The sequence below is a fragment of the Jaculus jaculus genome, chromosome 20, assembly GCF_020740685.1.
Source record: "Jaculus jaculus isolate mJacJac1 chromosome 20, mJacJac1.mat.Y.cur, whole genome shotgun sequence".
In the NCBI taxonomy this organism is placed as follows: Eukaryota; Metazoa; Chordata; class Mammalia; order Rodentia; family Dipodidae; genus Jaculus; species Jaculus jaculus.
The window spans coordinates 11,894,302-11,918,357 of record NC_059121.1 but is presented as its reverse complement, the minus strand read 5'-3'; the positions used below and the strand labels follow the sequence as shown (position 1 = coordinate 11,918,357).

Below are 24,056 nucleotides of genomic sequence, written 5' to 3'. Positions count from 1 at the left end.
ACACACCTATAATTCCAGATCTTCAATCCCTGTACTCAGGAGGGAGGAGACTCAGAAATTCAGGGTCATCATTGGCTACATAACAAGTTCAAGTCCAACATGGTACATATGAGCCCCTAACTCAAAAAATTTAAATAATGTGCATTCTGCTTATGAAAGAAAACATGCATGGTCTGGAAACATGGCTTGCTGGTTAAGGTATTTGCTTGCAAAGCCTGATGGCTCAGGTTCAATTCCCTAGTACTAAAGTAAGCCAGATGCACAAAGTGGCACATGTGTCTATAGATCATTTGCAGTGGTAAGAGGCCCTGGTCCACCCATTCATTTTCATTCACTCTCGTTCTCTTTCTCTCTTTGCTTGCAAATAAATAAACAGACTGGCTTTTTTTTTTAAGACAGTAAGAGGGAGAAAGAAAGAAAACGAGAGAGTAAAAGAGAGAATTTGTGCCCCAGGGCCTCCCTGCAGTTGAACTCCAGACACATGTGCCACCTGGTACACATGTGCAAGCTTGCCCACTTGCATCACCTTGTGTGTCTGGCTTACATGGGACCTGGAGAGTCAAACATGGGTTCTTGGGCTTCACAGGCAAGTTCCTTAACCACTAAGCCATCTCTCTAGCCCTACAGTTTGAATTTTTAAGAAAAAATGTCTATGTTATTTATAATGAATATACTTTCTTAAATTTTATTATTTGAGAGAGAGAAAAATGGGTATAAAGAAAGAGAGAGAGAGAGAGAATGGGTGCATGACAGGTCCTCCAGCCACTGCAAGCTGCAGATGAACTCCAGATGCATGTTCCACATTGTGCTGCTGGCTTAGGTGGGTCCTGGGGAGTTGAACCTGGGTCCTTTGGCTTTGCAAGCAAGTGCCTTAACCACTTAACCATCCCTCCAGCCCTAATGTTTGTACTTTTATATTAAGATCCTTATTTTATTAGGTTGTCTTACCTAGTGTGCTAGCTGTAAATAGAGTCTGGCAGTGGTTTATAAAATACAGTATTTAGTTTACTGACAAACAGAAATGCAGGTGGAGGCAGCGGTTATCACGTTTGTCTTTTGGCTCTGTCACCAGTATTTATTGATAGACTGAATCTAACTCTTGTTGTTAGGATGGTTTCTTTAGTTCATCATGTGCAGATTCAAGGATAGAAAAATGAATGACTAGTAGTTTCAGACACATTTGTTCTCATTTATGAGAACAGCACTGCCATTCTATCCTCAAGTATACTTCTGAATACCATTTTAAGATTTTTTTTTTTTTAAATCTCAACCATGTTAACTCTCCATGCCCCACCTCTTGACATGGAAAGTTGAGCCCATTAATACCCCAAATAGTCAGGATCCTTAAAAGGAAGAATAAATCTGGTAAGCAGTTAACCATACCTGTCACACAGAGCCATCAGAGACTACTAAATTTAAATATAATTGATAATATGAGTTTGATTGCATGGAGATAATCTGTTTTCTTTCTTTCTTTGTGAGGTAGGGTCTCACTCTAGCATCTGTTATTTTTTTTTTCTTTTTTTTTAATTTTATTTATTTATTTATTTGAGAGTGACAGACACAGAGAGAAAGACAGATAGAGGGAGAGAGAGAGAATGGGCGCGCCAGGGCTTCCAGCCTCTGCAAACGAACTCCAGACGCATGCGCCCCCTTGTGCATCTGGCTAACGTGGGACCTGGGGAACCAAGCCTCGAACCGGGGTCCTTAGGCTTCATAGGCCAGCGCTTAACCGCTAAGCCATCTCTCCAGCCCGCATCTGTTATTTTTCATTAAGCTCAAGTAAATGGTATTTTAGTGATGGGTAAAAGGGTGCTTTGTTTTGGTAGATGGTAGACTCCCAGTAGTCACTTATTCATTAAAATTCATTTAAAGAGCTAAGCCATTTTATCTAGAAGTTAGCAAATTTGTGCAAGCATATGGCCATGTATTTTAAGAAGCTAGCATTTTGGTTTGGTTATTTGATTGTATTTTTTATGTCAGTGAATGAGAGAGAAGATGGATAGACACACCATGGCCTCTTTCCACTACAAAGTCCAGACATATGCATCACTTTGTGCATCTGTTTTTATGTGGGTGCTGTGAAATTGAATCTGGGTCAACAGGCTTTGCAAGCATTTTTAACCCATTTTATCAGCCCTACTGGAGAATTTCAACTCAGCTTTTGATGTAAATTAGGAATTAGAAAAGATTTTCCTTAATTGTTAAGAATGAATTTTTTATTAATTTCAATTCTCTCTTGTTTTCCATAGAATGTTGACTCAATTCAGAATCATCAGGGAGATAAATTCAGCCCAGTGGTGAGTAGCCCTAATTTTCTTTGTTAGAAAATTTTCTGCTTATTCTTCTATCTTCCTGGGTTGGCCGCTTTTCTTCCATTGTAATTCGAAGATTCCTACCACCAGTGTTAGCCCTGATTTTTAAAGTAGTTCCTCCTAAAATTCTAATTAGCAGTCCCCAAGTAGGCAGTTTCCATTGAGACCAGGCTAGGCTTTCTTACTCCTTGTAGGTTACTTTCTTGTATTATTGCTAAGAGTGGATCTCTTTAGGTATTTTCCTCATTTACTTTTCCTTTAGATGGTACTTTCCCCACTCTCTTCAAGGAATATGAACTCTTAACCTTTTTTCTTTTCTCCTTTTAAGTCAGTCACTGATTTTTATTTTGCACTATCTCATCTTCAGACCTACATAGTATTGGCTTTCTACACACACAGTTTAATCTAAGGTCCAAGAATCTGGCATGGTGGCACATGTTTTAGTCTCTGCTAGTGAGGAAGGAGTTTAAGGCAGGAGAAAAATAACCCCAGGAGTTAAAGACCACATGAGCACCATGAGACCCTATCTCACAACGACATCAAAAACCTGGATTTAATCTGGTTTAAACTGCTTTCTTCATAGCTTTTACCTTTTGAGTTGTGTACTCTGTGTGGCTTCCTAGAGCCACACACTCATTTAATCTTTTCTGAACTCATTGTCCAGTAGTGCTGTAATCTGCATTCACCTGTTTGCAGCCAGGTTAGCTTTGTAGACTAGTCTTAGTCTGTAAATACATGGTATACCTCAGGCACTCCACAGCACGTCTATAACTATGCTCTTTTCAAATCACATATATTTGGTAACAATACTTCATGTCCTGTATTCTTAGGTAGTATATTCCCAGATGCAAAATAGCTTTCTAGGAAATGAATTTTTTAAGGTATAGCTTCCAAGGCCTTGGTTATTGGAGGATTATATGAAACACATAGAGTTGTTATAATATTATATAAAAGAATTACAGTTGAGTCACTGAACTATACTATGTAACTGAAATTCCTGAAGTTGTGGAAATGTTCTGTCTGTTTGGTCTACTGTGGTAGTACCTAGCAGAATGTGGCTATTGAACTTTGGAAACAAAATGTAACTGAGAAATTACATTTTAATTTTTTTATATAATTCTGTTTAACACATATGGGTAGCTCAGGAAATGACTCTGAGGGTAAAAGCACTTGCCTAAAGCTGGCAGTGGTAGTGCATGCGTGTAATCACAGTGCGCCTATAGCAAGATGAGAGGCAGAGACAGGAGAATCTCTGGAAGCTTTCAGGACAGGTGGCCTGACATATGCAGCATCAAACAAGGTGGAAGGTGAGGAGTGATACCAGTGGTTATGCTCTGTCTCCATGTGCAGCCTTCATGCGTATGTACACATGCACATACCCTAAAAAACTGCACATGTGTCTAGTGATTACCATACTGGTCAGAGCAGATAGTTGTACTCCTAGCTGAGGGTCAGTTCTTAAAATGTCTAGAGTGAAAGGCTGGGGAGATATCTCAGGGTAAAGTGCTTGCCATGTGATGTGAGGACCTGTGTTTGGATCCTCAGCTCCCGCATAAAGCTGGACACACTGGGGAAAGGGGGAAGGGTGGATCCCAGGGCTTGCCAGAGCTGGTGAGCTCCAAGTTCAGAGAGACCTGTCTCAAGATATAAGTTGGAGAGTAATTGAGGAAGATACCCAACGTCAACCTCTGTCTACCCCCTGTGTACCTATATACATATATACATACATGCACAGAACATACACCATACTCACACAGATGTCTAGAATGGGAAATTTTACATCCATTTTTAGAATTTAAAAAATCTCATAAGCATAAATATCCTTTAGCAATTAAATTCATTATTCTTATTAGATGAAGTGCTTTTTCCTATTTATAGATTATACCTTTTGTAAACATAGATTGTTAGTAAGAATCTAGGAAGTTCTTTCTGGAAATTTACTTATTAACAAGGATTTTAGGAGGAAATGTATGTATGGGGGGAGGGGTTGCTTAGGCACTCAGGGTATGGTGTTGTGATATGTATGTATTCTAACACTGGACGACACCCTAACCTGAGATAGATACATTAGATGTTTTATATCTTTGGGTTTTTTTTCCTTTTTTGATTTTTTGAGGTAGGGTCTCACTCTAGCCCAGGCTGACCTGGAATTCACTCTGTAGTCTCAGGGTGGTGTACAACTCACAGTGATCCATGTATCCTTGCCTCCCAAGTGCTGTGGTTAAAGGTGTGTACCACCACACCCAGCTTCTTAGTTTCCTTTTGAAATCCAAAAGTAATGTATAATACATAGTGTGTGTGTGTGTGTGTGTGCATAAAATGTATAATAATGTATAAAGACCTATTGAAGCTCAAATAGTTTGAAGGATCCAGTTCATGTATATACTGCGTGCTTCTATAAAATCCACATCTTAAGAATATGCTTCTCAAAAAAAAAACTAATACAACAAAGATTTTTCTTTAGTTTCTGCCTCTTAAGAGCTCCATGTTCTTAAATTTATTTATGGAAAATGGAAATAATGGACACACACTTATGCATATTTGAAGTAGATGGTAATTCTCGTGTGGAAGAATCATAGGAAAACTAAATGGTGACTGATCCCTGGTAGCCGGTTAGGAAGACCTAAAAATACCTTCAGTCTCAATTCCTACTCAGCAGTGTGTACAATCAGGTTCTTTTTGTTTGTTTCTTTTTTTTTTTTTCCCCCCGAGGTAGGGTTTTGCTCTAGCCCAGGCTGACCTGGAATTCACTATGTAGTCTCAGGGTGGCCTTGAACTTACAGTGACCCTCACACTTCTGACTCTTGAGTGCTGAAATAAAGGAGTGTGCCACCACACCTGGCTAAACCAATCTTAAATGGACTTCATTGACTGTGTAGTAGGAGGAAGGTTATCATTTATCAATGGCATGTTACTCTTTGTAAATGAATTGGAATGACATATTCTAAATGGTTATAACATATATTTTAATTTTTTTATCCACATGCTATAGTGTCTAAAAATGACTACAAAGCGAAGTTTGTTTGTGCGGTTGGTACCATGTCGCTGTCTACGAGGGGAAGAGGAGACTGTCACTACTTTAGATTATTCTCACTGCAGTTTGGAACAGGTTCCCAAAGAGATATTTACTTTTGAGAAAACTCTGGAGGAGCTCTATTTAGATGCTAATCAGATTGAAGAGCTTCCAAAGGTATGTTAGTACTATCAAGAATTACTGCATTTGATGTTGCCTGTGCCTAGAACTTTCACATTCTAATGTTGTCATAATGCTGTACATGTGTGTGTGTGTGGGGGGGTGCATTGCTTCCATTTATTGGTTCAGTTTTATCTTAAATCTCATTCAAAAATTACCCCCCCAAATCTTTAAATTTTTTTCAAGTTGTATAATTGTATAAAATTAAACATTTGTATTTATTTCTAATATAGCTCTTGAGAGATGGACAGACTGACTGATTGACAATATGTTTCTGGAGCCAGTACGTTTAACATGACAATGAACCTAAATTACTGTATTTTTGTAGTTTTCATAAGACATTAATGTACAATGTTATAATTGGGGGATAACTGTCATTTCAGTGGCTACATCATGCCCTTGCTGCTGAAGTTTTTACACACAGTATTCTGGGGGCTTTTTTGGAATTATTTTAAAGATCTTGTATATCTGATGCCTAACAACAGCTGGCAGCAGAACATTTAGTGCCCTGACATTCTTTCTCAAATTATCACTGTTTCCTACTAATTCTTTTCAGTGTTTTATTATTTTCCTTTCATTACCTCTATTCATTTTCCTGTGTTTTTTGAAAAAGCCTTAGTACTTTTAAATTAATAGTTAGGATCTGAGCAGCTGCGTTTTGAAGCTATGCTCAGAGACTTCAGTTGATGGCTGGACATGGTGATGACCAAGACTGAAGAATGTCTGGTTTAAGGCCACCCTGGCCTGCACCGTGCAGCGCCACAGCCTGGCTGTCTGAGGGACGGACAAACCACCACCACCACTAGCGAACAACTTAGTGTGTGTTGTCAACATTTTGAAAAGCTTAACTATAATTTGGACTATGAGAATTAGAAAATAAAAATATGGGACATTTTATTAAGTAAGTGTTTTTAGATGAAGAAAAAATAGTATAAGTATACAGTACATAGGATATACTGTACTAAAGGATATGCTTGTACTAAAAATCATTGTTTATCTGAAGTTCAAATTTATTTTTGAAAAATATTTATGTATTGTCAAGGAGAGAAGGAGAATATGAATGGGTGTCCCAGGGCCTCTTGCCACTGTAGATGTAGTCCAGGTGCATTTGCCACTTTGTGCATCTGGCTTTATGTGGGTACTGGAGAATAAAATTTGGGCAGTCAGGCTTTCCAAGCAGGTGCCTTTAATCTCTGAGCCACTTCTCCAGTCCTGAAGTTCAAGTTTAATTGACCACCTATATGTAATGTGGCAACCCTAGCCATAATATAATAGAAAATAGAGGATGTTGCATATAGCCCTTGTTTCATGTAGTATTTGTATTGGCTACTTGAATATGTCTGAACACATTGGATAACAGAGTACAAAAGACTCCACCCCCACCCTTTGACTAATCCTGAAAGCATTTTGGAAGCCACTGCTATCCTGTATCTTTTTGCACTCTTATGATTGACTGCCAACTTGCAGCAGTCCCATACCGCAACCTCACAAACCCTGAAATTGCAGACATAAGTCATCATGCTCAATTAACCCTAGGTGTTTGTGGAGAAATCTATGAAGACTATGGAAAAGTTAGCAAAGGTTACCAGTTCCATGGTTATGAATTACTCACCTATGGCTGTGTCTGTGGGGACTTATAACCTAGTGTTTTCCATTATATATCCTATGCTGTGACTGTGGGGAACTATATAACTTAATGTTCTCTATCACATGTCCTATGTTGTGACTGTGGGGACTGTATAATTCAATGTTCTTCACTCTGTGCTCTCTAGCAAGTCCTTTTATTTCCAGTGGCCAGTTCTCTAGGAACATATGGAAGACCAAGTAGGGTCTCAGTTTGGAGAGAGGCTCGGCTAACAGTGCAGGTAGCTGAATTATTTGTGTGTCTGATGACTAACAATTTTACAGTTTTGGAAGAATGCCTATTTATTTATTTATTTGACAGAGAGAGGAAAGACAGAATGGGTGCGCCAGGGCCTCCAGCCACTGCAGACGAACTCCAGATGTGTGCACCCTTTGTGCATCTGGCTAACATTGGTCCTGGGGAATCAAACCTGGATCCTTTGGCTTTGCAGGCAAACACCTGAACCATTAAGCCATCCTTCCATCCCAAGAATGCTTTCATTTTGGAATAAAGTTGCTTAAAAGACGGGTTTCATAGTTTATCATATAGAGCAGCCACTTTTTTTTTTTTTTTGGCTACTTCAAGAGAGAATATAGGCATATATACTTCATATACTTAGTCTCACTCAGTGCAGTTTACATGGAATAGAAGTGTGAAAATGTAAATCATTCTAGATGGTTCGCCATTATTTAGATTGATAATAGCATAAGCAGAGCAATGAGGTCTTTCCTGGTATAGGTGCAGGTATGACTCATTGAGCTTTAATATGACTAATAGTATTTAGTTATTCATTTATTTATTTTCAGGTTTTTGTTTTGTTTTTTGGGGTAGAGTCTCACTCTAGCTCAGGCTGACCTAGAATTCACTGTAGGCCCAGGGTGGCTTCCAACTAGGGAGTCCTCCTATATCTGCCTCCTGAGTGCTGAGATTAAAGGGGTGCGCCACCGCACCCGGCTTCAGGTGGGGTTTTTGTTTGTTTGTTTTGTTTTGTTGAGGTAGGATCTTCCTCTAGTCCAGGTTGACCTAGAACTTACTCTGTAGACCCAGGCTGGCCTCAAACTTGTAGAGATCCTCCTACCTCTGTCCTCCCATCCTCACCCTCTGAGTGCTGGGATTAAAGACATGTGACAAGCTAATAGTATTTATTTGTATAAAAATTACAAATTTGCATAAAAATTATTTGTATTGATAGCACTTGAAATTAAAAAATAATCCAAATTCTCTTGTCTCCTTTTTCATTAGCAACTTTTTAACTGTCAATGTCTACACAAACTGAGTTTGCCAGACAATGATTTAACAACATTGCCAGCATCCATTGCAAATCTTATTAATCTCAGGGAACTGGATGTCAGCAAAAATGGTAAGGTATTTTTTTCCACTCTCAGTTTTTGTACTTGGAAACATATATTATTAATATTTATATTTTCACAAAGAAAGATGCAAAATTAGATATTTAGGTTATAAAATAGTATATTAGCTTTATCTAGGGATAAATCTGTTTTATGTAAATACTAAATATTTTTCCTAGTTGAAAGTTTTATAACCTGTTTCAGATATAGTAAAATTTAGTGTTCTACCCTTGGCTTGGAATTTATTTATGAATATAAAATATATGATAGCTCAAAGTAGCTTGAAAGTAAGGTTTTGTAAATATCTTTTTACAGTCTGTATTATACAATGCATCTGTTGGATTTGTTTTTCCTAAGTGAAAGTTTGCACTGTTTAATAAAGATCTTCCATTCGCCTCACCCTGCTCAGCCTGAAGGCATGATATCAAATGTGATATCCTAAAAGAGCAAACTCATGGAAACAGGAAGCAAAATGGTAGTTACCAGGGACTGGAGAGGTGGCTCTCTAGAGAGGAGGCACTTGCCTGCAATGCCTAGTGGCTCAGATTTGATTCCCTTAGTACCATATAAAATCAGATGCACAAAATGGCACATGGGCCTAGAGTTCATTTGCAGTGGCAAGAAACCCTGATGCTCCTGTACTCCCTCACTCACTCGGTCTCTCTCTCTCTGTTTCTCCTCCCTCCCATCCCCCTCCCTTTCTGCCTATCAATATCTAAAAATATTTTTAAATTAAATATACTGATTAAAAATCCAGCAATCCAGGTATATTCCTGTAAAATGAGACTAGTATTGCTTCTTGGCCTTTTGTCTAAGATCAAGCGTGTAAAATGAGACAGACTTTATAGCTGTGTTCTAGCCCAGAAGCATCATTAAATAAATCTTCTAGACTTTCATATGTCTTTGGATTATACAATTTTGACAACCTATTAGGCCATATAGTATCTAGCTATAGCAGTTCCTTTACGATAAACCTGGAAACTTGGTTTATATGATTCTTTCCACTCATGAATGTTTTTGAGAAGTTGTACAAACATTTTTTTTAATTTTTGGTTTTATGAGGTAGGGTCTCACTCTAGCCAAGGCTGACCTGGAATTCACTATGTAATCTCGGGGTGGCCTCGAACTCATGGTGATCATCCTACCTCTGCTTCCCAAGTGCTGGGATTAAAGGCGTGCACCACCACATCCGGTTTGGACAAACTTTTTTTAATTTTATATATATTTATATATTTTTTATTGACAACTTCTATACTTACAACAAACCATGGTATTTCCCTCCCCTCCCCCTCCTCCACTTTCTCCTTCATAGCTCTACTCTCTGTCATATCCCCTCCCTCAGTCCATTAGTCTCTCTTTTAACTTGATGTCATCATCTTTTTCTCCTATTATGAGGGTCTTGTGTGGGTATTTCTAGGCACTGCGAGGACTTGGATATCAAGGCCAAATTCTGTCTGGACAGCTGTATGTAGGGAGTGGTGCCCTTCCTTTGGCACTTACATTCTTTCCATCACCTCTTCCGCAATGGACCCTGAGCCTTGGACGGTGTGAGATGTTTCAGTGCTGGACACTCCTCTTTGGACAGACTTTTTATGTGATCAAAAGATTGAGGATGCCAGGTGTAGTGCCCATGCCTTTAGTATCAGCATTTGGGAGGCTGGCGTAGGAGGATTGCTATGAGTTCGAGGCCAACCTGGGCTAGACTGAGACCCTACTTCTGGTAAAGACCAGTGTTCTCTGTTTTAACATGTTACTCATATTAAATCTTGAATAAGATGCTATAAAATTATATCCTTTTTTATTGCCTTAGCTTAATATGTGGTACAATTTGGGGATTTGTTAGTTCTTGCACGTTGTTTAAGAGAAGACAGAAAACATTGTGTCATCTTTTATTATTAGCTCCAGCTAGCTGTATTTGTTTAAAAAGCACTTGATTCTGGGCTGGAGAGATGGCTTAGTGATTAAGGCACTTGCCTGCAAATCCAGGTTCAATTCCCCAGTACCCACATAAGCCAGATGCACAGGGGTGCATGCATCTGGAGTTCGTTTGCAGTGGCTAGAGGCCCTGATGTGCCCATTCTGTCTCTTTCTTTCTCTCCTGGCAAATAAGTAAGATAAAATAAAATATAATAATAAAATTTTTAAATGCTTGCTTTAAGATTTTGACACATTCAGAGTGTCATGATTTCTGATCTTTCATGTAGATCTTCCTGTGTTTATTCATTTTGCCAGTTAGTATGGCTTAGTGCTTACTGTTTTATTGCTTCTCTGTTAGTCCTGTTAGGGAATTAGTTTACCTCCATTAGAATACCTGTCATATTGTCAAAATTGCCATTCCATGGTCTATGTCTTCCTTGAGAGAGTACTAAACACATGAAAAAGACAAGTCATTAGATAAATTTAAGGTATATTATTAATAGTGTTTGTATTTATTAAGAAACTTGGGACTTGAGAGATGGCTTCAGGGTTAAGGTGCTTGCCTGTGAAGCCTAAGAACTCATGTTCAGAACTTCAGGACTCACTTAGCCAGATGCAGTGATGTCAGCACAGAATGTCGCACAAGCGCACAAGGGGGCACACGCAGCAGGAGTTTGTTCGCCGCAGGCCGAAAGTCCTAGCATGCCCATTCTTTCTCTCTCAAAATAAAAATAATTAAAAAATTAATTCACTCTTAATTTCCATTCTGTGCTAATGGTTTATTAATTTCTGTGTGTCTTGATTTGCAAGTTCTGGTTTGCCGTCGGCTCCCCACTGCTTGCTGGGGAGGGAGCCGAGGGGCCTTGTTGCATGCTAAGCGCTCTCTGCATCTCTGCATTTCTGAAGCTTTTTTAAGTTACAGAAAATGGAAAACTCCAAGCTGCTATTCCCAAACCATTACAAATAGCAATCTGTTTTAGAAATTATCCTTTGTTGTGTTTTGTTGATCATTCTAGAGAAGTGAATAATCAGGATGATGATTAAAACTTTTTGTCAAAGTGTTTGATAAAATTGATGAAGAGGGTGAATAAGAAATAAAGACCGGTGGTTTATTGTCTTGCGAACATGTGGAATAAGATGATAGGGATTATAAGGTAGAGAAACCAGAAATAGCTTGTATATGTCTTGTCTGATATAGGACTATAGGAATGCTAGATAGGTTAACCAAGGCCTTTTTAAAAATAGTTTAGAAGTTCGGGGAAATTGAAAATTGTGTCTTAGGTGGAAGAACCTAAGAATATCTGCTGACTAGAGACAAGGCAGTGGGAGTCCTTCTCATTAATCAAAAGAAGTTAAATTAGAGAAAATTATAGGTTGGTAGGGAAGTCACTAGTTGTTTATTGTTTGAGCTTTTTTGCTTTTGTGTTTTAAATTTCTAAAAGTACTCTTTTGCTTAATAGTGAATGTTGTTTCAGCTCAGGTGTTGTTTTGGGGACTTGGAAGAGAGAGGGAGAGAGGGAACCAGAGAGAGAGAGAGTGTGTGTGTGTGTGGTCAGAGTTTCACTATGTAGCCCAGGCTATGTGGTCTTGAATTCTCCATTCTCTTGTTTTAGCTTCCCTAATGCTGGGGTTATAGGTATGGACCTCCATGTCAGTGTGCTGTGCTTAATAAAAGTCAATGTAAATAATGAAAGGAAGAAACGCAGGTTTTAAACCTACGTGGAACTTAAAAATTAATGTTTAGTACATTGGTCACTACTGTGTGTGTGAGAGAGAGAGACAAAAAGAAATTTTCGTGTAGTCTAGCTCACCGTATAGTCAGGCTGGCCATGAAATTTTGAGCTGACTGCCTCCATAAGCAAGTATTGTGATTGCAGGTGTGTTTAATGAAGAAAGACTATTCCTCTGCACCACTGAACCATGGGCCTTACCACTCCTTGTGCTATGCCTCATCCAAGCCCTACCATCGTCTGGAAACTGTGGCTGCTTACATTTACAATTACTGGTTCACGCGACTTTGAGACTCAGTGTTTCATTCTGTAGTGCTTGTTATAGCCTTTGAATTGTAAAACAAGGGGTTGTTATTAATTTCAGTTTATCAGTTAGGATGCATATGTTGATGGCCTAAAGAAAAAGACAAGGAACTCACTTGCACTTGAACAATTTGGGCTTATTAACCTTGACAGTATGTTAAGAAAAAGACCTAAGGGGGCTGAAGGGATGGCTCAGCAGTTAAGGCGTTCACCTGCAAAGCCAAAGGACCCAAGGTTGTTTCCCCAGGAAACATGTTAGCCAGATGCACAAGGGGGGGCACATGCATCTGGAGTTCATTTGCAGTGGCTGGAGGCCCTGGTGTGCCCATCTTCTCTCTCTCTCTCCCTCTCTCTCTCCCTCCCTCCCCCCTCTTTCTCTGTCAAATAAATAAATAAAAATAAAAATACCTAAGGAATTGGGGTTTGGATTTGGACTTAATTGCATAGAAATTTTTAGAAAAGTTTTAAGAAAATTCGAGTTTGCTTTCAATGGATGCTAGGTGGAGAAGGGATAATTCTTTGATTAAGTATCATAAATTTTGTTTGTAGGAAGCCCAGACTATAGCAAAACTAAAGTTCACACTGGCTAAGATATAGTAGCCATTCATTAAATGGGAGGAAAATATTTTTGGCCTTTTTTGGCTTAACCAGTGGTTGTGTTTTGTCTTTGGTTAGAAATGATTACACGTTTGTTTCTGTCTTGACATCTCATGATTATGGAGTGATAATGTTTTGTGAAATAGTTGATTAAACCCTAATTCCTCCCTCTCAACCAGGCTGGTCTGTAGTAAGATCAAGGGCTAGCTGATAGTACACAGGCCATCTGTTTGTTGGTGGTTGAAACTGTTTAAGAATCGAAAAGTTGTGGGATTCATGAGCCCCCAACCCCTCTCTAAAGGGCTTTTTAGCAGTTAATGACTGCTGGAGGTGAAGGAGTTACTGTTTTTCAGTGGTGAAGCCACCAGTAAATTGCTCATGCTTCAGGAATTAACCCCTCCCCATGCTCATGCAAACAACCCTGGTAAAACTCAGGGGGAACGAACATGAACACACACACACACACACACACACACACACACACACACACGAAAGTAGAAGGGATTCAACAGGAGTGGGAGGGGAATAAGAGAAGGTGATGGAGTAAATATGGTTAAAGTACATTATATACATATATGAACTGTCAATGAATAAATGAAAAGTATTAAAGGTGTGATAAAAGTCAAGTACTAGGGCTGGAGAGATTACTTAGTGGTTAAGCGCTTCCCTGTGAAGCCTAAGGACCCCGGTTCGAGGCTCGATTCCCCAGGACCCACGTTAACGAGATGCATAAGGGGGCGCATGCGTCTGGAGTTCGTTTGCAGTGGCTGGAGGCCCTGGCATTGTCATTCTCTCTCTCGCTCTGCCTCTTCCTCTCTCTGTCTGTTGCTCTCAAATAAATAAATAAATAAATAAACAAAAAAAGCCAAGTACTATGTATTTATAAGGACAGAATGGTTGTGTATATCAGTGACAGAGGGGTGTGGGGTAGAGAAACAGCTCCATGCTAACTCCTGGAACAGCCTGGTGAGTTATTTTCAGTGATTTCTACTCATGAGAAGCACAGATTCTTGACTGAACCACAAAAAAGAATAAGCCAATATGAAGCAGAGTTGAAGTTTAGAAAAAGAATTGCTCAGGAACAGGATAGAGTACACCCAGTAGGAGGTTCTCAAAACAGTCACGCCGGTGACTTAGAAGTAGCCATATATATGCTTTTGGTGGCTTCTGAAGTTACATCTTTAAAGGTTGTTAAGGACCTTTTGTTCCCCTCCTTTTGAATAAATGAGAACAGAGGCCAATTCCTTGGGTGGCTTGGATAGGATGATAATCTGATAAATTTAAAAAACACATGGGAGCCAGAGAGATGGCTTGGCAGTTAAGGCACTTATGCCTGGGAAGCCTAAGAACTCAAATTCAAATCTCCAGGTCCCACAACGCACAGTAACACAGCACACAATGTTGCACATATATACAAGGGGGTGCATGTGTCTGGAGTTTGTTTACAGCAGCCTAAGGCCCTGGCATGCCCATTCTCTCTCTCTCTCTCTGCCTCTTTCTTTCTCTCTCAGAATAAAAATAAAATAAAAAACATGTGGATCAGAAGGTATAGTACTCACTGTTCTCTAGAGGAACAGAACAGATAGAATGAAGTGTATTAAAAGGGAATTTATTGGATTAGCTTACAGCAGTCTACCAGTAGCACTTCACACACCCAAGAGTCAAGAAGCCCTGTAGGTGCTCAGTGCATGAGGCTGGATGCCTCAGAAGTCCCAGTCTGGCACTGAAGGCCAGCCGGCTTCTTGGAGTCCACACAGGAAGGCAGCAAGCAGTACTGCAGTCAGGTGAGAGGAAGGGATTCTTTTTGCCCAGAACTCCCTTGGTAAAGCGCCCCTTCCAGAGGGGCCACCCACCCTGGGGAAAGAACTTCCTCCTTCAGCTAATCCTTCTTGGAAGCAACCTTAGAGGCCCAACCAAGAGGAATGTCTGGATTCCTAATCTGATCAAGTTGACACAACACTTAACTATCACAAGTCCACTCCTTGTCCACTTGACACCCAACCATATCTTCTTACAACATACTTAATTCCCAAATGAAGACAGTAACAAGGTTATAATTCCGCCTAATAGATATAACTATCCCACATACAATGGGGAATGCACTAACTTACCCCCAACACAAAGCAAGGTTCCTTGAGGAATGCTTAGTTTCTAATATAATAGGTCAAATATAAATTTGACAAGTTCACTCTCAATATCATCTTAATCAGTATGAGTTACCTAATAGAGAAATAGAGGCAGAACAGAAGCATCTTAATATTGGTGTATATATGTACAAATGACAGAAACACTCATGGCATTTACAGACTTCGTTTTTGTAACTGGTCATGTAGCCTTAGCTGGAATTTGTAACTACCTTCTTCTGCTACTCATTCTGTGTTTCCTCCACCTTCAGCAAGCACCTCAGCAGTCTTGGTTCTTTACTTGGAGGGATGACCCACACCTTCCTTCCTGGACTTAGTAGTAAAACTAGGCTAAGTAATATGAGAGACTGATAGGAATGAAGGGCAGTGGTAAGGACTGTAGAGGAGGAGATTGTATAGGGCTTTGTGGGTATTTATATACACTGTGATATTTAGGGTTAGTCTATCTAGCTTGCCCATAGAAAGTCTGTGAGGAAAAAACAACCAAGTGTTATTTCAGCTATTTGAGATAATGTGGAGATTATGTGTATAGAATATGGATATACTTGAAGGTTAAATCAGTTTTGTGACGGATTGGATGCTGGTGTTTGAGAAGATACAGGTAACAGTGTTGATTTTTATCATGCAGTTGGAAGGACAGGATTGCCATAAGCTGTGGAAGGAATCTGTAAGAGTTAGAATTTTTAAGTAAACAAACCAGGAATTTGTTTTCTGGTTTTGTTATTTTGAGATATAGATATTTCATTCAGTTGCTCATAGAGTATGGACAATGCTGCATGTACCTATTTGGGAGTAGTCCCCATGTAGAAGATATGTAAAGACTAATATTAGATGACTTTACCAAAGACACAAATGTAGGGGAAAGCCTTGGCTTTTCCTTACCACATGAAGCACTCTCCAAGAGTAGAAGGGTCCAGAAGATACTGAGAAAGAACACAGCTGGGATAGGGAGAAACCTCTCTGAGACAAGTATTTATTTTCCTAATTACATTGTAACTATTCTTTTTTAAAAAAATTTCCATCTTTGTTTATTTATTTTTTCTCAATTTTTATTAACATCTTCCATGATACATTCTAACTATTCTTGAAGATCATTGGCAAGTATACTTAGCATAATGTTAGGTACTTTGTGAATATTTGATAGATATGAGCTAAATAATATTGAATAGAACTATACTGAATTTGAGTACCTGAACAAAACCTAATGATATTTGAAAATTATTATGTGGAGTTAAAAAAAGTATGAATTAGAGATACACATTAGAAAACTATATTATAAAATGGTAGGGATATATGGCAAAGCAAATACATTTTTAACAAAAATCGGAGTGATTTTTCATGTTGAAAAATTATTTGCTTAGGGCCAAACTATAAGCTACATATTATGGAATAAAGTAAATATGAAAAATATAGAGTGACAGGTGTGGTGGCACATGCCTGTAAGCACTCCGAAGGCCAAGGTAAGAGGATCCCTGTGAGTTCAAGGCCAGCCTGAGACTACATAGATAGAAGATAGACAGACAGACAGACAGATGATAGACTTGTAGATGGATGGATGATAGACGTCTAGGATAATGTACTTGTAGGTGATGATATTGATTTTCTCCATTAATACTAAACATATCTATTTTTAGCAAATAAATGTTTGTAATATAAATTGAACCCTAGTCTGAATTCTGAAAAGCTCCATATTTGTCACTTTTTGAGATCTTACTGCCACAAGTTGGGCTGACTGTAGTAAAGCATACAAAACAATCTAAAATATTATATGTAATTACATTCAGGTTATTTGTGTAAGATGTAGATAAAACATAAGTAAAATTAGTAGTCAGGCTTAACACCCCTGAAATGTCCCACTACATATATGTAATCACTCTAAAATTTGAAAAAACAAAATCTGAAATCCAAAGCACTTTTAGCCCAAACACTTCATATTGAGACAATCAACCTACACTTCCCCTGGGTTAGTATTCTCCTGTGGGCTGGGGAGGTGACTCAGCAGATAGGAGCGCTTGCTGTACACACTTGAGCACTTAAGGTTGCTCCTCAGCACCTAGGTAAGGAGCTGGCCATGGTCAGGCTTGGCTGTAACCCCAGTCCAGAGGAAAGAAGAAACAGGAAGATTTCTGGGGTTCCCACGTCAGCCATTCTGACTTTGTAAAACTGGGGAGCTCCAGTTTATAGGAAAGACTCTGTCTCAGGGAAATCAGGTGGAAGAATGGTAGAGAAGGACACCTGACATTCTCCTCTGGCCTGTGCACGGACATGTGTGTATACCATGCACAGACACCAAACAACATCCTTCTCTGGCCTGGGCATGCTTGTGCATGGACATGTGTGTATACCATGGATATACACCAAACAACACCCTTCTCTGGCCTGGGCACGCTTGTGCACGGACATGTGTGTATACCATGCACATGCACCAAACAATATCCTTCTCTGGCCTGGGCATGCTTGTGCACGGACATGTGTGTATACCATGCATATACACCAAACAACATCCTTCTCTGGCCTGGGCACGCTTGTGCACGGACATGTGTGTATACCATGCACATGCACCAAACAATATCCTTCTCTGGCCTGGGCATGCTTGTGCACGGACATGTGTGTATACCATGCACAGACACCAAACAACATCCTCCTCTGGCCTGGGCACGCTTGTGCACGGACACTTGTGTATACCATGCACAGACACCAAACAACATCCTTCTCTGGCCTGGGCACTCTTGTGCACGGACATGTGTGTATACATGCACAGACACCAAACAACATCCTCTGGCCTGTGCACGCTTGTGCACGGACATGTGTGTATACCATGCACAGACACCAAACAACATCCTCCTCTGGCCTGGGCACGCTTGTGCACGGACATGTGTGTATACCATGCACATGCACCAAACAACATCCTTCTCTGGCCTGTGCACGCTTGTGCATGGACATGTGTGTATACCATGCACAGACACCAAACAACATCCTCCTCTGGCCTGGGCACGCTTGTGCATGGACACGTGTGTATACCATGCACAGACACCAAACAACATCCTCCTCTGGCCTGTGCACGCTTGTGATAGGACATGTGTATACCATGCATATACACCAAACAACATCCTCTGGCCTGTGCACACTTGTGCACGGACATGTGTGTATACATGCACAGACACCAAACAACATCCTCCTCTGGCCTGGGCACGCTTGTGCACGGACATGTGTGTATACCATGCACAGACACCAAACAACATCCTCCTCTGGCCTGGGCACGCTTGTGCACGGACATGTGTGTATACCATGCACAGACACCAAACAACATCCTCCTCTGGCCTGGGCACGCTTGTGCATGGACACGTGTGTATACCATGCACAGACACCAAACAACATCCTCCTCTGGCCTGTGCACGCTTGTGATAGGACATGTGTATACCATGCATATACACCAAACAACATCCTCTGGCCTGTGCACACTTGTGCACGGACATGTGTGTATACCATGCACAGACACCAAACAACATCCTCTGGCCTGTGCACGCTTGTGCACGGACATGTGTGTATACCATGCACAGACACCAAACAGCATCCTCCTCTGGCCTGTGCACGCTTGTGCATGGACATGTGTGTATACCATGCACATACACCAAAAAAGAGAAAGTAAGTTTCTCCCTAAGATGATGTAAATTGAGAGAGCACTATAAAATGACCAATATATCATTTGCTGTTTTCTGGAAGTTTGAAATATTTATACTTTCAAATCATATATGTTTTGGGGTGGAGAGATGGTTGATCAGTTAAGGTGCTTGCCTACAAAGCTAAAGGACCCAGGATTGATTTCTCAGGACCCACATAAGCAAGATACACAAAGTGGAGCATGTGTCTGCAGTTCATTTGCAGTGGCTGGAGGCCCTTGTGTGCTCATGCTTTCTCTCTCTCTCTCTCAAATAAATAAAAATAAAATATTTTTTAAATTCTGTACATTTTGTTTGTCTAGATGTAAGGAAGACCACTAGCATAATTATTATTCTTTTTAGATTGTTATATAAAGTTACAATTACATATTGAACTCAGAAATAATATGTTAATACATGAATCTAACCTAATTAATTAAAAGTTTTTATTATCTGGATATTTTCATAACATAAAATTTACTATTTTAACATCTTTTAAATTGCATTTTGTAGCATTTCGTTTGAAGTTTAGTTTGACTATTAGCACCACTAACAGAATTTTATCACCCATGATAAGAATTCCTGCACCTATTAAGAGTCCCTCCCCATTCCAGTCTCTTCTAGCCCCTGGTGTTGGGGTGATTTTCTTGGATGACCTGAACAAACCTCTGTTCATTCCACATAGGGCACCAAGGACAGACCGAAGTAATGACTGCAGCCCAGTCTGACCGGTGGAGCACTGAGTTGGTGGGCCGCATGGTGTGAGAGGTTACTTTCACAAGCAGGGTGACTGGTGGGCAGCTGCTTCCTGAAGCTCCCTCACAACTTTGTGGCAGCTCCACTGGAATCTCCCCTTTCTTTCAGCTGTTTTTTGCTTGCGTAACCCTGGGGAGAGGCCTTGTGAGTCTTGCGAGTGGGGTAACCCTCGGGAGTCTAGGAGCACCCCTCCTGTGCCTAGGAAGGAGATATCCTGGTAGCTGTTTACCTGCTTTGCATCTGCAAGGGTGTGTTTATTTTGGCTATTTCATATAAGTGGAGTCATACTGGATGTGGTCTTTTATCTTAGTCTTCTTTCCCCTAGCATAGTAGTTTCAAAATTCATCCATGTTGTACCATATACTGATATTTAGTAGGGTAGATTTTGTTCATTGTTTATCCATTCATTTGTTGATGATGGACATTTGGGCTAATCTGAGCATTGCATTTATGTACAACTTTTATTCTGTCTGTAACACTTTGTAACTCCACAGTGGCTAAACCACACTCCTGCTGGCAATTCTCGCTTTCCTTTACTTTACGTTCTGCATTTAGTTGTCAGCTCTCTCAAGTTCCTCTGTCGTTTTTTCTTTCTTGATAGTTTTGATGATTACTGGTAATTTCCTTAACAGAGGTTCTCCTTTTAAAAATTATTTTTATTATTATGATCTTTACAGTACTAACATATTACATATGGGTTATATTTCCATCGGTTTATACTCATATCCCTTGTTTTCTGCCTCCATTCCACTGCGGGCCCTCCTCAGAGGGTTGCTGGTATTTACTATAGTCTCATGAATGCAGGAGTCAGTCTCCATGGGGAAGGGACAGGGAACAGACATTCTGCTAGTGTGGGTTTGGACTCTTGCTTATGATTTAAATGTAGGTTGTATGGTTTTGGCACTGTAACAGAAGTTGCACTGCATTTTTCTCAGGTGTACACCACATGATTAGGTTAACTGGTAAATTACTAACTCAAAGCATTTTGTTAAGGTGATGCTTATCCAATCCCCTCTTTCCTCCTTTAATTGAAGTATACCTTATGGGAAGAGTCTTTGATACAACATCATGTTTATTTATTATACTTTTGTGGAGGGAGGTGGCGCTTACACTACTACATTTAGCTTTACGTGGATTCTGAGGGTCCATACTCATGTACTAACTCTTGGGTGGCAAGTGCTTTATGGTTGAGCCACCTCCCTCCCCAGCCCCAGTGTGTGTGTGCGTGTGTGTGCGCGAGTGAGTGTGAGCATGGACATACACATGCTGTGTTGTATGTGTGGAGGTCAGAGGACAGCTTTCAGGTGTTGTCCTCACCTTCCATCTCTCTGGTTCTTTCTATTCACTACTGAGTTCTCAGACTGGCTGGTCCTTGAGCTTGCAGGACACTTCCCATTTCCTGTCTGAGCGCTGGCGTGCTGGATTTGAAAAGCCTTCTGTAGCTTTTGGCTTCCACCTTCTGTGTAGGGATCAAAACTGATTTGTCATACTTGTGTGGCAAACACTTTATTCACTGAGCCATACCCCCAGCCCCTATTTTGGCATCCATTGGTGAGGTTCTGATGTTTTGTTTTTTTTCCTCTTGTGGTACTGGAGATTAAACCACAGGCCTTTCATATATTAAACATACATTCTGTGAGTTTTGATCCAGGGCATTGGTGACTTTTGGCCCAAGAAGTTATTTACTGTGGTATTTACTAGTTTATATCATTCATTTTCTTCTTTGAAACTTTTCACTTAACATTTTATTAAGATTTCTTAGAATCACCTATTAATGAAATTGAACAGATCTTAAATAACCCTACAGTGAAAACCTTCTTGAATAGTCAAATAGTAAATGGATGGGCCTTTTATTTTATTTTATTGTGTGCACACATATGCCATGGTATAAGAATGGCCATCAGGAAACAACTTGTAGGAGTCAGTCGTTGCTATCCATATCTTTTGAGGCAAGGTTTCTGTCTGGATTTTGCTGTTCTTTGTTGCCACAAGTTCCAGAAAATTCTACTGTCTCTACCTCACTTCACTATCAACATGTTGGGATTACAGAAGTCCACATAGCTTCTGACTTTTTTATATGGGGTCTGGTAATTTAACCCAGGTACTCAGGCTTGAATTACCTGCATTTTATCCTTTGAGCCATCTCCCCAGCTTCCAGACAAGTCCTTTAAATAAGCATACTATGTTAAACTTCATTTTTAAAATATTTTTGAAACTTGCTAATTATCTTTCTTTTGAGTTACTGATGCTACTTAAAATTGATCTGTGACTTGTGCTAGTTCACAAGTTATTTCTTACTGTAATTTTAGTATGATAAATTGAATAAATGAGTATGCACTTAGAATCTTTTACCAAAAATTGATATTTACACAAAATTTGTGGTATTTTATAAACATATTGATCTATAATCACTTGAGACTAAAAAAGAATCCCTTGCCTCAGGTGGTTTGAAGGGCACTCAGAAGCTGAAATGTTTAGGTCTTGAACACACTCACAATACTGTACCAAAGTCATTGCTGTCCTTGAGTTGGGTGCCTCTGGGCTGTATGAAGGAAAAAGCTTAAGGCGAGAACAACAGAGATTAATATGCTTCCTCGTCTGGTGTGCGGACAGCACTGCCTCCAAGCACAGTTTAGAGTGTATCACATACATACTTTTCACCTCTTCTGTCTGCATGTTTGTTTTTGGCCTTTTTAATTTATTTGTATTAGAGACTAGCTCAATCTGGAGCCCAGCATTGAAAAAGCAATATTCTTTTTATATGAGAGAAACAAAAAGAATGTTAAATGTTCTGCATCCTGTGTCCTTAACAGCTTACAAGTGCAAATGAAGGGAAGGAAAAGCGATTGAAATGCTTAGAGTAGGTATAAGGAGGCTTGCTTGCACATCTTCATTGCTAAGCCAAGCTTACATTTCTGAATTCTAATTCAAAAATTATAACTTTCCCTCTATCTTTGAATCAAAGCCTAAAAACTTGTCTTGACAGTGATACTCGGTGTTTGTTTTCTTTGACTCCCTTTCCCTCCATATGCATCTGAGTAAAGACCTCCATCCTTGAGCTCCCAAGCCTACCTGCTTTCTTGGATTCTAACACAAAAGGCATGATTTCTCTTTCTTCATTATCCATCTCCATTCTCGAAGCACTTGCTCAAGACTTCACAGCAGGGCTGGAGAGATGGTTTAGCGGTTAAGCGCTTGCCTGTGAAGCCTAAGGACCCCGGTTCGAGGCTCGGTTCCCCAGGTCCCACGTTAGCCAGATGCACAAGGGGGTGCACGTGTCTGGAGTTTGTTTGCAGAGGCTGGAAGCCCTGGCGCGCCCATTCTCTCTCTCTCCCTCTATCTGTCTTTCTCTCTGTGTCTGACGCTCTCAAATAAATAAATAAATAAAAATTAAAAAAAAAAAAAGACTTCACAGCATGCTTGCCCTGTAATTTTTTTTCGGAAATGCTAATGAAATGGTCCCCAAGTTTAGAACAAACAAACAAACAAACAAACACAAAAAGGCTATTGGAAGAAAGAAGGAATAGAGCAGAAACACGTTGCTGGGGAAGTGGTCTGCTTGGTTTGCACTGGAGTCTGTTCAGTTTCTGAACTTAGCAATGTACTTTGTTCATTGGGCCTTTGTAATACATTCCCTCCCACCACCCCCCCTTTAAAGGTTAAAGTGTCTGTAATACATTCTAATTTGATTGTTTTCTAGGAATACAAGAGTTTCCAGAAAATATAAAAAATTGTAAAGTTTTGACAGTCGTGGAAGCCAGTGTGAACCCTATCTCTAAGTAAGTCTTCTCAGTTGAATTAGAAATTACTTTTTATCTAAAACAGTTATGAACAAATAGAAGAATATTTCTTTATGTATTTTAGTGGAAAAGATTTGTAACATTCTTAAAGCAATACAAAGATTCAGTTTTCAAGGTTAAAAGAGCACCTTTTTACCTTTCTAGCCCAAATACTCAAATGTAAAATTGAAATCTGAAAGAGACAATGCAAGTGTTTTTGCTTCAGATCTCAGATAGAAGGAGAGACTAGGTTCTGCTGAGTTTCCTCCCCCAACCTGCCAGTTTATCACATTGTGATGTCTTACATTGATGTGGGGCATTTTCCAAAGAAACTGAAAAGTCAAGAAGAGCAGCAAAAGAAAAAGGAAGATGATTGGTTACAGTGTCCACCAGAAACTGTGAGTGCCCTTTTATGACATGATGGCTGTCAGCAAAGGCCTCCTGCCATCAAAGTTGGTAAAACTGGCCCATGGTGCTAAAGATGAGTAGAATGAAGCACAGCTTAGAGTGAGTGAGTTGAAAGTAGCTTTCATACCCTGTGCTGCTACATTTCCTGATAAAGTGTGTCGAGTGGCTTCATGTGGCACGGAAGATGGTGGAATGTTGTGAGGTAAAAGAAAAATCAGATGAGAAAAGTCTCATATGTCTCACTTAAAATCCAGAACAAATACATAAGATGTGATATAGTCT

At 39.8% G+C, this 24,056-nt stretch overlaps 1 protein-coding gene across 9 annotated transcripts in view; it reads left to right on the top strand.

The window, feature by feature from the left end:
- The window catches only part of Erbin (erbb2 interacting protein), a 120,315-nt gene that overhangs the window by 45,816 nt on the left and 50,443 nt on the right, over positions 1-24,056 (top strand). For all 9 annotated transcript variants that reach the window (XM_045138892.1, XM_045138896.1, XM_045138891.1 and 6 more), the window contains exons 2-5: positions 2,253-2,300; positions 5,308-5,505; positions 8,375-8,492; positions 23,288-23,366. In XM_045138892.1, coding sequence (XP_044994827.1) covers positions 5,317-5,505; positions 8,375-8,492; positions 23,288-23,366 — 386 coding nt within the window. In that variant the 5' untranslated portion in view covers positions 2,253-2,300; positions 5,308-5,316. The remainder of the gene's footprint in view (positions 1-2,252; positions 2,301-5,307; positions 5,506-8,374; positions 8,493-23,287; positions 23,367-24,056) is intronic.